The sequence below is a fragment of the Chlorocebus sabaeus genome, chromosome 7 (genome assembly GCF_047675955.1).
Source record: "Chlorocebus sabaeus isolate Y175 chromosome 7, mChlSab1.0.hap1, whole genome shotgun sequence".
Taxonomy (NCBI): domain Eukaryota; kingdom Metazoa; phylum Chordata; class Mammalia; order Primates; family Cercopithecidae; genus Chlorocebus; species Chlorocebus sabaeus.
This window is the reverse complement of record NC_132910.1, coordinates 101,202,480-101,217,371: the sequence shown is the minus strand read 5'-3', so window position 1 is coordinate 101,217,371 and position 14,892 is coordinate 101,202,480. Positions and strand designations below refer to the sequence as shown.

The window sequence follows — 14,892 nt, the reverse complement described above, 5'->3', positions numbered from 1 at the left end:
TAGGTCAAATTGGTTGATGATGTCGTTGTTGATGTCTTCTATATTCTTACTAATTTCTACTTGTTCTGTTGAATCCTGAAAGAAGACTGTTGAAGTCTCCAAGTATAAGTTAGATTTGTCTGTATTTTCGTTCAGTTCTGTTAGTTTTTCTGTTTGTTTTGTTGTGTTTTTGAGGCAGAGTCTTGTCCTGTCGCTCAGGCTGGAATGCAATGTGCTGTCTTGGCTCATTGCAACGTCTGCCTCCTGGTTTCAAGCAATTCTCATGCCTCAGCCTCCCGAGTAGCTAGGATTACAGGCATGTGCTACCATACCCAGCTAATTGTATTGTCAGTAGAGACAGGGTTTCGCCATGTTGGCCAGGCCAGTCTCGAACTCCTGGCCTCAAGTGGTTTGTCTGCCTTGACCTCCCAAAATGCTAGGATTACAGGTGTAAGCCAACCCACCTCACCAAAGTTCTGTTTTTATTTTATGTATTTTCCACATTTATTTTTGGGTACATGATATGGGTTGAATTTTGTTTCCAAAAAGATGTGTTAAAGTCCTAACCTCCTGGTACCTATGAATGTGACCTTATTCATAAATAGGGTCTTTGAAGATGTAATCAAGTTAAGATGAGGTCATTAGGGTGGGCCCAAATCCAATATGACTGGTGTTCTTGTATGAAAACATCATATAAAGACAGACATACAGGGAGGGAACACTATATGTTGATGGAAGCAGATATTAGAGTTGTGTTGCTGCAAGCCAAGGAACAACTGGGCCTACCAGAACCAGGAACAGGCAAGAAAGATTCTCCTCTAGAGGCTTCAAAGAGAGCATGAACCTGCAAACAACTTGATTTCAGAATTTTAGCCTCCAGAAATGTGAGACAATAAGTTTATATTGTTTTAAGCCACCTAGTTTGTGATGTTTTGTTATACGAGCCCTAGGAAACTAATACAGTGCATACACTCTTCAAATTGTTATGTTTTCTTGATAAAATAATTCATTTTTCATTATGCAATGTCCTTCTTTATATTTAGTAATATTTCATGTTCTGAAATCTACTTTTTCTGATGTTACTATCCCATGAGGGCATTATTTTTATTATTACTTGCGGCATTTTTTTTCTATTATTTTAAGAAACCTGTCTATGGCTTTATATTTAACATTTTTTTTATGGACAACATATAATAGAACCTTGCTTTCATGCCCAGTCTGACAATCTCTGCATTTTAACTGGGGTGTTGAGGTCATTTACATTTAATGTAATTTTTTATATGGTTGGCTTAAATTTACCTTCTTGCTGTTTTTTTTATTCTACACATCAGTTCTTTGTACTTTGTCTCCCTTTATGTGCTTCTTTTAGATTATTTTTATGATTCTATTTTATCTGAGATAGGAGAACAGTATAGGCTGGGATATGAATAAGATTTTATGCCCAGGGAAGTATATGCTGCTTCTTATGTCACGTAGTTAGTGTGGGGAGTTCAGTCAATCTGGTCAATAGATGAGCTTAGTTAGATTTGTTATTGTTATTATTACCTTAAAATACAGTACAAACTTCAAATTCCTCTGAAAGAATTTGGCCTGGGTGGTGGATGTCTTTTCCCACTCTTCATGCTCTACTCTCTAGCTGACCCTCTATGCCTGTGGCACAGAGGCATTTTTCTATGTACTTTTCTGGGTTTTTTTCCAGAATTAGATTGCTGTTGTTGATAACTCAGTTCCAGGCTTGTTGGGGGGTAGATAGGGTAGCTCCTCAGTTCTCCTGATTCATCCTCATTCTTAAGTAGATCCCATTTAAATGGTCTTCAGGGATGGACCTTCTCAGTGTTCTACCCCTCATGGCATCCACAGGAAAGAATTTCCTATCCTTCTCCTAGTAGTAGCAGACCTCTTCTTTGCATCAGTGCAGGACATGTCTTCCTGAAAGGGCTTTTGCTTTTACCCTACTCCAGAAGCAGCGGATCTTTGCCTGGGTCCTAGGGCTGGTACACAGGGTTTTCTGTCCCTCTTCCTGTAGTAGATTAGTTTTGCTCCCACTCTTTCCCCATGTGCAAGTTGATACTTGCTTAGTCCCTGGGATGAGAGTTTGGTGTTCCTCTCCCATCAGCTTAAGGATTTTGATTCCTATAAGAGAAAGATTAGGGGAATGAGATTGTGTTTTGTTGCCATTCCCAGTAACTGTAAATCATATCCTGTGTGCCTGTGTCACCTAGAGAGCCCCTCCCTGGTTTTCTACCTTGCCTCAGTCATATTCTCTCTCATGAGCCACCTATAGAGGCCCATGGAAAAGAGCTTAGAAGTGCATGCAAACTCCCTTGTGTTTCTAAGTTGATCTGTTCACCCAACATTGGCATTTAGAAATTCTTTATGAATAATTTTAGCAGATTCTTCTTTCCTGCCTTTTTTTTTTAAATTATTTTAGACACAGTTTCACTCTTGTCGCTCAGACTGGAGTGCAAGGGCATGATCTTGGCTCACCCCAACCTCTGCCCTCTGGGTTCAAGCAATTCTCCTGCCTCAGCCTCCCGAGTAGCTGGTATTACAGGTACCCTCCACCATGCCTGGCTAATTTTTGTATTTTTAGTAGAGACGGGATTTCACCATGTTGTCCAGGCTGGTCTCAAACTCCTGACCTCCGGTGATCCACCTGCCTCGGCCTCCCAAAGTGCTGGGATTACAGGCATGAGCTACCACGCCTGGCCTTCTTCTTACCTACTTTTATGTTGACTATCTCTTCCTCCCATGTTTTGCCAAAATTATAGCAGTTTGTAAGAGGCCTGTAACTTTTTGGAATTTACTTCATTTGGTTGTCGTTTACCTCAGCTCTCTGATTAGTACAAAAGTGGTTATCATCTTACAGTCTTTTTATTGTTGTTAAAATGAGAGCAACATTCCTTGATACTTGCTACATTTTTATATGAAAGTAGAACCGCGTTATTCTTTGTGGTACTGAAATTGCAACGACTTTGTCCAGTGAGGTCTCTTTAAGAAGGATATTATGTCCCTTAGATACAATCCCATTAATATTTGACAAATCCTTTGCCTTCTGGTACAACAAGTTGTCTGTCCCAGGCTGTTTTGTATGTTTTCTGCACCAGAATTAGAATCAACGATTTCTTTAAGGACCTCTGGTTCCTTTTAATAGGAAATAGTCAACTTAGATAGCTTTTTAAATATGAAATTACCCATTTTGGATACATGGTTAATGGACTTCTTAGGCTTTTCTTTCTATGAATTGTCTAGTGCGTTCTTTGACACCCATGTGCTGTTAAATCACTTTTTTAAAGGAGCTTCTTAAATTATGTCAAATTTGAATGTTTTAAAAAAGGTGCTCCATTTGGGAAAAGGAGTGTGGATGGTGGAACCATAGTTTTGCCATCTATTACCAGAATGAGGTAGTTTATAAAACTTTATATTCTATTTTGTAAGTGATTGTAATCTCAATATTGATCTCAAAATTTGAAGAAATACTCTATATTTACCTTATGAATTAATTTCATTTCCTCTTCATGTGGTATCTTGAGGTTCTCTAGAGAAACAGAACCAATAGGAGATATCTATGTATCTGTATCCAAAAAGAGATTTATTATGAGAAATTGACTGATGTGATTAGGGAGGCTGAGAAGTCCCACAGTCTGCCATCTGCAGGCTGGAGACCCTGGAAAGCTGGTTGTGTAATTCATTGCAGGTCTAAAGGCCTGAGAACCAGGGGAGCTGATGGTGTAAATCCCAGACTGACAACAGGAAAAGATGAGATGAGCTGTCTCAGCTTCACCAGTGAGATAGGAAAAAACAGGCAAATTCCTCCTTTCTCTGCATTTTGTTCTATTCAGATCCTCAACAGATTGGATGATGCCCGCCCACCCACACTGGAGAAGGAAATCTATACTGAGTCCACCAGTTTAAAGGCTAATCTCACCTGGAAACATCCTCACAGACATACCAAGAAATAATGCTTAATCTGTGCACCCTGTGCCCCAGTCAGGTTGACACATAAAATTAATTATTTCATATGACTTGTGTTACGTTAGGTTATTTTTTTTCCAGTTGATAGTAACTTATAAATTGAACAGAGGATTTTTTGTTATATTTTTATGCTTACATTTTATTTCTTTTTGTCTTAAATTGTAGAGGCAGCCCAAAACCTGTCCAGCTATTGCAGGTGCAGTGGTTTCTAAATCCGAGCTTCACTGGCTTATTTCTAGTCCCTCATAAATATTGATTATCACTGTACTACAATTAAATGACTAAATTTAATCCCCCACCCCACCAAGTAGATCAGATATATAGTTGTAGAGGGAAAAGTACAATAACATTTTCATTTTAAAAAGGTTAAAATGTAAGTTCTCTATGTTGATGACTATCCCAACATATCCTCTTGCACAAGGAAATAAGGTAAATTTTAGATAGCACTTTTGAATATCATCGGCCTTTATTTTTTGACTGATTTCTCCAGCAGTGGAGCAAGGTTTTTGGTCAGCAATCTGGCTGCTCCAGTTTTATTCAACTAGTGGATTTTGCTTACTTTGAGAGCGGCACTGGGGAGGAATGTACAGGGGCTGGACTATTTTAGAAGGGTCTGCTTTTTGATATAAGGGCTTCATTTTGGGGATCGTCTTAGAGGTTGAATATCACTGACCTTCCTTGCCAGGACTGGGCTTTTTCTAGGAATACAACTGCAATGTAACTGCCTGTCAGGCCTCACATTGCTAATAATCAACTCCAAAAGTGTTATCAACATTTGCCAGCTCTTATGTATGACCCATGGTTATTCTTAAGTCATGAGAATTATTAGAGTCTCTTCTGTTGCACTTATGGAATCATTAGAGATTATCTTGTGAAATTGATTCCAGTCGCCCTGTTTCTTCTGAAAGCTACCACGTAGGCTCGTTTACATTTGCCAAACAATATTTTATCTCCTTGTTTGATATTTGAAGTCCACTATAGTTTTAAAATGCCTTACAACTCAGATGCCTGCCTGTCTCTGTGTTCTTTAACATAATTTTTAAAATCAATCTCTCTTCATCCATTTCCCCCTACGCTTCCTGGCCTCAGATAACCACCAGTCTAACTCTTCATCTTTATGAGATCCACTTTTTTTTAGCTCCAAAATATGAGTGAGAATATGTGATATTTATCTTTCTGTGCTTGGCTTATTTCACTTAACATAATGCCTCTAGTTCCATCCATACCTTATATATTGACGTCTTTAACTTATCCTACTTTATGTCTAATTTTTGTATTAAGATTTAGTATTTTTCCAGCCCAAGGTGGTGGCTCATGGCTGTAATCCCAGCACTTTGGAAGGTGGAGGAGGGAGTATTGCTTGAGGCCAGGAGTTCAAGGCCAGCCTGGGTCTACAAAAAACTAAAAGAATTATGTCGGTGTGGTAGCATGTGCCTGTAGTCCTAGCTGCTCAGGAGGCTGAGGCAGAAGGATCGTTTGAGCCTAGGAGTTCGAGGCTGCAGTGAGCTATGGCTGCATCACTGCATGCGAGCCTGGGTAACAGAGTGAGAGCCTGTCTCTAAATAAATAAACATATTTTTAAAAAGATTTACTATTTTCCCAAAAAGCAGTTTATTAGTCTAAAACAGAATAAAATAACTATTTTTACTAATCTTTATGGATTTGGAATCCTCCTTGCTTTCTATAATCATGATATTTTGTTGTGCTTCACATGCATATCATTGAAATATTTAGTGCCATTAGCCCAGGCTTAAGCTAAACAATAAGCATACAGTTTTTCCCAACTCAGCATTGAACAAAACAACATACACACACACAGAGAGAGAGAGTTAGTTTCTGAAATTAGAACTAGTTTTATTATATTCCGATGACTTTCAAAACAAATAGAAAATGAGTTTCAAAAGCTGAATGTTTCTCAAGTAGTTCCCAATTTTGTTTTATGTTTCTGGTTTATAGAAGCTAGCAGAACGTTAATATGTGTACTACTAATGACCTGTCTTAAAAGCATATAGATTTATTTGATTTTAATGGCCTTAACTGGTTTGTTAAGTGGGCAGGTGAATATATCTGCAAATGCATAGATTTTGTTATATCCGCATTCTCTATCATTTTCATAATAACTTAAAACATTTTTATTAATTATCCTTGGATTTTTTGGACTGTTTATTGCGTTGTTTTAGGCATTTAGCTCAGCAGTGGCATTGGATTAATAGTTTATTTTTAACAGTTTATGTGACTTTCTCAAAATGAGATAAACACCTATAGAAAAATTACTTAATACTTACTGTGTAGCTGAATAATATAGAACTATGAAGACATCACTAGTAAATCTATCAGTGCAAGCATTTGAAATGATTTAGTTTCTACATAGGTACAATAAGTAAAATGGCATACTTTCTTTTTTCCCAAGATGTGTTTGTTAAATTGAAATGGTGTAGTGAGTGTATATCTAATGCCACTCGTAAGAAAGTGTGTTTTCAAGGGATTAAAAAGTGTTCTGGTACTTGAAAACAAAAGTGCTTATTTGTTAGCTCTAAAAGCCATAGTGGTGTGCTGATGAAATTTTTTTCTTGACAGTATTAAATAAAATCTAGAGCATGTGAGGATAAGTGCCAAACCATTTCAGCCGTATATAGCATATAACGAAATACCCTAAAAGCCAAGGTTGAGTGAAAATGCTCATCAGGCTGCTTGTTATACTTGTCATTTAGATAAAAAAGCTGTTACAATGGAAACAAAGTAGTTGCTACACCCCCTGACAGTGGCAATGTTGCTGAAATGACAGACACTATTTATTTATTTATTTATTTATTTATTTATTTATTTATTTATTTATTTTCTTCACTAGAGTAGTTGGGGAGGAAGACAGGTGATGGAGACACTGGGAATCAAATTCATTGGCTTCTCTAAAAAGCCTCAGCAACACAGAAAATTAAGGGCTCTCATTTGGGTTCACAGAAAAGATAGAAAAGAAAAAATAGAAAAGTTAAAAGGAAGATAAGGCAATAAACTTTGGTGACAGCATTTACCTTTTTTGTTTACTTTTTTTAAAAAAACTGTATTTGCCAAGCATGTTTTTAATGTCCCCAAGATAAAATATGCTTTTTTAAAAAATTCATTTTTGATGCCTTCTTCTAAGGTAATATCCACAGACATTATATAGGTAGGGATAAAAACTTTAATAGTATTTTTTCAAAAGAGCATTTAATCTAAAGCTCCCATGAAAGGATTCTAATGGCCTTGCAGAGGCAGCGTACCAGTTCACACAACCCAAATCACTCTGGGATTTGCTAGTCAGTTTGGTTGGAGGTGGAATCTTGCTGCTGCCACTGACTGGTAACCAACCACTGATAGTTGTTTACTTCCTCCCGAACTGTTTTTTTCACCTGCAAATTGGGGATGCTAATTGGTCTGTGTATTAAGAGTTGTTGTAAAGATAATGAGATGATTTATGTAAGATTCGTAGAACCTTTGCTTATATTCAGCAAATAGTAGCACTGTCATCAGATAAAATGGCACCTTTGACATGTATATCATAGTTTTTTCCTGGAGTCTTCTCAAACCAAATCATTATTCCCTAATCAAGAATGACTATCTTTTATGATGTAACATTTCCTGATAGTGTATCCTCTTTTATTCTCTGAATTTGAAATTTGTTTAATCTGTTAACATATATCAGATGCTTGATGATATTCTGTCCTTTAACCTGACATTTTTATAGCATAGAAGAACATTGAGTTCAGCCATCTTGTATTCTATTCCTTGCTAGTTTTTTTCCCTTACTTTGCAGTGGTTTTCTTTCGTTTCCTGTGGCCTAGCCTACTTTTAGGGAAGAATGAAATAACATATAACTTCTAATTGCATACACCTTCTTCAGTACTGTAAGGAAGGCTTTACCTGTCATCACAAAATTAAAGAATGTTTCTGATTTCCCTGTCATATCAAATGAAGATTACATTGGCAGATGGCTTTCAGCCAGTCATCAGGATCCTAAGCAGGGTTGCAAAGTAGTCCTGCTCTTTTGCCTCCCCTTCCTAAGCTTCTTTTCACGTTTGACATCTTTTCTTCACTCTTCTGTTTACCCACAAAATGTATCTTGATGAAATATTATGCTTTAGCATTTTCAAGCACCTTATTTCTTAGTATTTTGGTTTAGAGTTCCCTTTTTTCCCTTTTTTTTAACCCCAGTCTTTTCTGCTTCTCATCTCCAAATGTTGGAGTTCAGTGGTTTTCCAAAGAAAGCCTTTACAGAAAGGTGTGAAAAACTCCTTGAGACTTTTGGGTTTTAAAAGAGAAGTTAGCTAACACAATCAAATCTCTGCTTTGTAAAAAATCTGAGATTTCTTGCCAATTTCCCAGAACTTTCTTACCTTCAATAACTGTATAACTGTACGTATGGTTCAGTAGTTTGGAATTTCACTTCTGAAAGGTTGATATAAATTGTAATCATTCATACATAAATTTCAAAAGGAAAGAAAGAATTATGGTTATGGTAATAACCGCATTAATAGCAGCTACACTTGTTAGTTTCTTTCTGTTTGTTTGTTTGTTTTTGTCAGGAGCGCTTCTAGGTGCTTTACTTACATTGGCCTTTAAATCAACCTGTTAAGTAAAGAAATATTTGAAAAACTGAGATTACAGCAAATTTTTGAAATTAGGAAAACCAACTTGTAATACAATAGTTTTAAATACATAACATGGCCCAGAGAAGGGCTTTTGAGTACTAGGTTTGAGTCTTCTAGATTTATGTTGATTTTGAGCTAGATAATTCATTTCTTTATTATTAAAATAGGAATATCTAGATTACCTATTTATTATGAGAATGTATAATAATGTTTAATAAATTACAAAATGTAAGCTGGAGGTATTGTTCTTAATTAGATAACTTCAGGTGAGAGTTCCTAAAATTTTAATAAAGAAAGAAAAAACAGGTACCTTTTCTTTTTACAGCTAACTTTTTTTTTATTATTATTATACTTTAAGTTCTAGGGTACATGTGCATAACGCGCAGGTTTGTTACAGCTAACTTTTATTAATAATTAGACCAAAGTCTGTTACGTGCTTTTAAAGGAGTCTGTTAATTCAAACTGTTTGTTTTTAAATAATGTAGTAGGAGATGATTATAAGTAGCCTGATATTTCTTACGCTTTTCATAGTAAAATTTGGAGGCCCATGGATTTTTGAAAAGTAATTTTGTTTTGATTACGTTCTTAAGGTAGTAAAATTCATTGATGGGGACTACTGTGTACCCTTAGGCTTCTTACAGATCATCCACAGTACTACATGTTCTTATCCTGCTTTGTCTTTAGAGGATTGTGATGTTTAATCACAGTCGTTCCTAATAGACACCACTAATTTCATCAGGCTTACTTCGTGACTTTTTTATTAAATATTCTTCATCAAATAACCTGAAAAAAATAATAATTATTATCATTATTATTACGTACCAGGCACTGAACAGATCACTTTATATGCAGGGATTTTGTTAACTAGTAAAATTACTTCTCAAAGAAGGTAACAAAAAATGTTTTTTTAATTGCAGTCTTCTTACAAAATTAATTTTTAAAGTTTTATTTTGCATATCCTTTTTTGAAAGACATCATTACTGTCTCATAAGCAGAGTACTTATCATTCTACAGATGTCAGCTTTGCTGTTTGTGAAATTATTAAAATATCCTAAATACGTGATTTTAGCTATTCATACTATTTTCAGGAGTTTTGGTTTTCTTTAATTTGTCTTTTCTCACTTTAAGTTTTTGTTTCTGTTTTTTGTTTTGTTTGAGACAGGGTCTCACTCTGTCACCCAGGCTGAGTACAGTGGCACGATTACAGCTCACTGCAGCCTCAACCTCCTGGATTCAAGCGATCCTCCCAAGTAGCTAGGACTATAGGCGCACACCACCATGTCCATCTGATTTCTGATTTTTTGTAGAGACAGGATCTCACCATTTTGCCCAGGCTGGTCTCAAATTCCTGGGCTCAAGTTATTCTCCTGCTTCAGTCTGCCAAAATGCTGGGATTACAGGCAGAGTCACTGTGCCTGTCCTTTAATTTTTAACATAATATTTTGTTGTTAGACCTAATACTCTTTCAAGTTATTCTATTCTATTTTACTTAAACCTGTTTTTCATTGTATTATGATTGAGATTTTTTCTTAGTTTGTAGAGTTAAGAAAACCTTCTATAATTCTATTTATTTGTTGGCTTTTTATAGTGTTTAAAATTATTTTTCTGTATTCTAGAGCTATTTGTGTTTACCTGGAATTATACCACTTTTATACTCTCTAATCAATACTTATTTTTACTGATTTTTTAAAAGAAATTGTAACCATTTTTAATGGCCAGTATTTTGAGTCACTTTCCTTTAAAATCTTGCTTTTTAAGAAAAATACTTTGTCAGGCTTGTTAAATTGTACAGTAAGCTCTATGTAGGATGATGGTGCTAGCATCTTCCCGAACTGACTTATAATTTTGACTCTTAATATACTATATAAGTAAGAGGATTCATCAGCATTTACTTTTCGTTCTTTTGCAGAGATAAATAAACATCTTGAAATGCTGATTTAGACAATGTTTTAAAAATGCTTTGATGCACTTTGGTGTATGACTGACTCTTGCTTAGTTAAATGTTTTGCAGCATTATAACATAGTTGAATTCAGCTCATCTTTTAAAGCAGTTGTCAGAAAAATATGGGCCAGCATGGTAGAATGTATTAGCTCAATACATTGTCTCCATTTTATTATGAAGCTGCTGAGGAAGCTGTGATATACAGCTCTGTCATTACAGATCTATTGTTAGGATGGTTCCACAGTCTTCTTTGCACTGCCATTAATTTATAGCAGTAAACAATATGTAGCCTTCCAACTGCAGCAAAGCAGAATCTTTTAATGAGGTGGATGTTATTACCACAATAAATCAGTGCTTTCACGTAATGTATAATTCAATGTGTGTATTCCCACTGTAACTTCTCTGAGTAAGCTGATAGTGTATCATTGTCATTGCACAGCTCCACTGGTCTTTTTTTTTTTTTTTTTTTTTTTTTTTTTAACTTTCTTTTATTTGGGGACTTCTTTTTTATATGCTTGCAAATAAATGTGGTATGTCTTGATAGCTGTCCTATAGCAGGCTTCAGAAACCAACTGTAACAATAACAGCCAAAATCAATACTGTGGGTTCTACCAATATGGATCTCTGCAAGATGCCATTTTTTTTCAGATGCTAGTGAAATCAATCCTAATTGGTTTTAGCATTATATTCAAGAAACGTGATTCTATAACTATTGATTTTGGGGGTTATTCATTTGGAGAGTAATAAAAATAGGAGCAGATAAAGTGAATACTTAATATGCTGCAGAACCATACAAAAGGAGCATTGATTCTATTTTTAATTCATATAATTTGTCTTCTAGTGATTTTATTTCTTCTCTCTTTTCTTTTCCATGGCTCATTCTTTAGGGGCAGTGACTAAAATATATTTAAAGGCATTTCAAATCGGTTTTGTAACAAAGAAAGAATCCTTAGAGTCAGCTCCATTCTTAACTGGCACATATTTAGTAAGTCAGATATGATTCTTTTGTACAGAAACTAATGCTTTAAAAGATAGCATTTAAATTAGTTTACTGTGAAACTGACTTAAAATAGTAATTAAAGATTTTTAAAATTTTGCTTGTAAAGGAAAACATGCCTTAAAATATGATAATATTTATTAAAACCAAGCTATTGAGAGTGATGCCAAAGATAGTTTTGAAAAAATAGTTAATTTAATAAAGATAACCAAAATGGTAAATTTAAGATGTTGCTTAAAATTATATAACATGAAAAGCAGTTTAAAAACTGGTTTGAACATTGCTTCGTTTTCAATAAAATATTTCTCAATGCATCCATTTTAAACCAATATTTTTGATTTATTTATTTTAACATTTTCTCTACAAATAATCAGATATTTTCTTTCTCTTATAAATAAGGAGTGATTAATAGGTGTTCATAAATTATATAAGGCCAAAGACTGTTGTGTATCTTTTTTAAAATAAAGATTTATTTATTTATTTGTTTGTTTGTTTGTTTGTTTAGAGACAGGATAGGGACTCCCTCCATCTCCCAGGCTGGAGTACAGTGGTACGATCATAGCTCACTGTAGGCTTTAAGGTGCCTGGGCTCATGTAATCCTCCTACCTCAGCCTCCTGAGTATCTGGGACTATAGGGACATGCCACTATGCCCAGCTGAGTTTGAAAATTTTTTGTAGAAACAGGGTCTCACTGTGTTGTACTCCTGGACTCAAGCGATCTCCCACCTCGACCTCCCAAAGCACTGGGATTGTAGGTGTGAACCACTGTACCTGGCCTCTGTATCTTATTAAGAGAAGTAATCTTATATATCATATCTTTTTCAGTGAATGGGTACTTAAACATTTTGAATAAGGAATAGAGATTTTCTAGAGATCAGAATTTTTTTTTGAGAATGAATTGTTACTTAAAGCAGTTGATCTTAACATTTTTTGAGCCTTAGACTCCTTTGAGACTCTCAAGCATATTCTCTGTGTCTTCATAAGGAAATGTACATGCATAGGCATGATCACACAGAATTTTGCCTGCTATTTAATGGAGTTCATGTATTAACTAAATGACAACAGCAGTAGCAACAATAAAGATACAGGTACCAACTAACATCTATTAAGCTTTATCTCATGCTAAGCAATTTGCTAAAGGCAATTATTTCATTCAAACTCTTTTACCCAAATTCTAAAAGATTATCTTAAAAACCATAGTCAGCATTCATTGAATGTTATCAGGCATAGTTTGTTGGACTTTAATGTACCTACTCATTTTTATCTTTCAAAACAACCTTCTGAATGAGTATTATTATCATTCCAGTGAGCTCAGGGTTTTGACCATGTTGCTATGTTGCTCTGGGACCTCTGCTGTAAAGTATTATTTTCCAGTATAAGTTCATAATCTGTCTACTATTCTTTTTTTTAACTATATATATATAGTTCATGCAGGCATATTTTTATCCTCTGGTTAAAGTATATATGTATATGTGTGTGTGTGTATCCTATATAGATATATAGGCATATTTTTATCCTTTGTTTTCACTCACACTAGTAGAAATTTCTAGTTATATCTTAACCCTATTTTCTCACAGTTTCTTTCTTGTACTCCATCTCACCTATCTCCCAGTTTTGTTTCATCCTCTTCTAAGAACCCATTATAAGTCAGTCCTTCAGCTTTAAGATTCTGTTTCTGGTTGTTGCTTCTAATTAACTAAATGAGGTTTTATAGGTGCTTTCCAAAGTGTTGTATATCTGATATTTCACTTCATGTAATTGTCTTTATGTGATGCTTGTTATGGGTTGATTAAACACCTATGTTCCACTAAAATTAGACTTATGTAGAAATGATGGGTTCATTCATTCACTTACTTATATGTTGTGTTTAACTTGTGTTGAAAAAAAATTGCTTTTCTTTTTACTCCCAAAATGATACTGTGTTGCAGCTTAAATAGTATATATTTTTAAAATTCACTTTTATACCTAACAGTAGGATATCATCACAAGACAGGAAGATGTGAAGGATAATTACATTTATGTATTCTTTGTTTTTCCCCTGCCTATTGGCAGCCAATAGGAGCTCTGAACCCAAAAAGAGCAGCATTCTTCGCAGAGCGCTATGAATCATGGGAAGACGATCAAGTTCCAAAGTTTCACTATGGTACTCATTACTCAACTGCAAGTTTTGTTCTTGCATGGCTGCTAAGAATAGTAAGTTCAATTCGAATAATACACCATGACTAAATAAATTCAATGTTGTGAAGGATATGCAAAAATTAGAACTCATCAGCATCTTTTTTTGAATACTAAAAAAGTCAGTTTAAATGATTGAAGTTCTAATTATAAATATCTCTATATCTCATTTGGCTTGTATTGCCTTAAAAATGTTTCATCTGGAATTATATGAATTTTTTTTCTTAAATTTGCCCCTTCAGATGGTTGCTATCTTACCAGATTCCAAATTGTAGCATAAATTCTTTTAAAATGCAGTCTATTAAAATAAGAACTAAGTAAGTTGTTACTAACACAGACATGTATTTATATATTTTGGAAAGTTGCCCCAAATGGAATAAGGTAAGTTTGTTGGTAAAACTAAGGCTGTCGTGTATTGATAATATATTGGTTAAACAAGAAATGTTTCTGTGAAATTGAAAGGTGATTCATCTACTAGAAAGCAATGTCTTTGGGAAAGCATTAGCAGCACATCATTAATTAAAGCTTGTTAGAAGGATACAGGCAGACATAAATCCTAGAAGTAATTTATAGTGCTTAGCTAATTTCAAGCAATTATCCACTAATATGTGTTTAAGTGTTCTTTAACTAAGAGGAGGCTTTTAAATCATCCAAACATTTTTCTTTTCTTAATCATAAATTAAATATTGAGCCATAACAGTAGGAAAACTACATGCTGGACTATTCTCTGTACTATGAAGAAAATACATCTAATTTATGTCTGCATGATACTAATAAATTATTCTTGGAAAGGAAGGCTACCTGAAGAAAATGTTGCAAATACCAAATTTTTGAAATATTTAGAAATATTTCTTTTGAGGGAAAAATAACTTGAGAACATTAATGTAATAATTTGTATATAATTCTCATTGTATACCTAGTTTATATTACTAGCTAGTACCTATTAGTCATTAAAATATTTAGTTCTAAGGATTTATAAAAACCACATTTCTATGCATGAGGGAACCTATGGATTTTTTTAATTGCTATTTTTTAGGAACCTTTTACAACTTATTTCCTAAATTTGCAAGGAGGCAAATTTGATCATGCAGATCGAACTTTTTCATCAATTTCCAGAGCTTGGCGAAACAGTCAGCGTGATACATCTGATATTAAGGTACAGAAATGTTTTGTTTTATTGTTGTTATTGCCAATGCAT

At 34.6% G+C, this 14,892-nt stretch overlaps 1 protein-coding gene across 4 annotated transcripts in view; it reads left to right on the top strand.

The window, feature by feature from the left end:
• The window catches only part of LRBA (LPS responsive beige-like anchor protein), a 764,757-nt gene that overhangs the window by 579,837 nt on the left and 170,028 nt on the right, over positions 1 to 14,892 (top strand). For all 4 annotated transcript variants that reach the window (XM_007999974.3, XM_007999973.3, XM_007999976.3 and 1 more), the window contains 2 exons: positions 13,572 to 13,712; positions 14,731 to 14,850. In XM_007999974.3, coding sequence (XP_007998165.2) covers positions 13,572 to 13,712; positions 14,731 to 14,850 — 261 coding nt within the window. The remainder of the gene's footprint in view (positions 1 to 13,571; positions 13,713 to 14,730; positions 14,851 to 14,892) is intronic.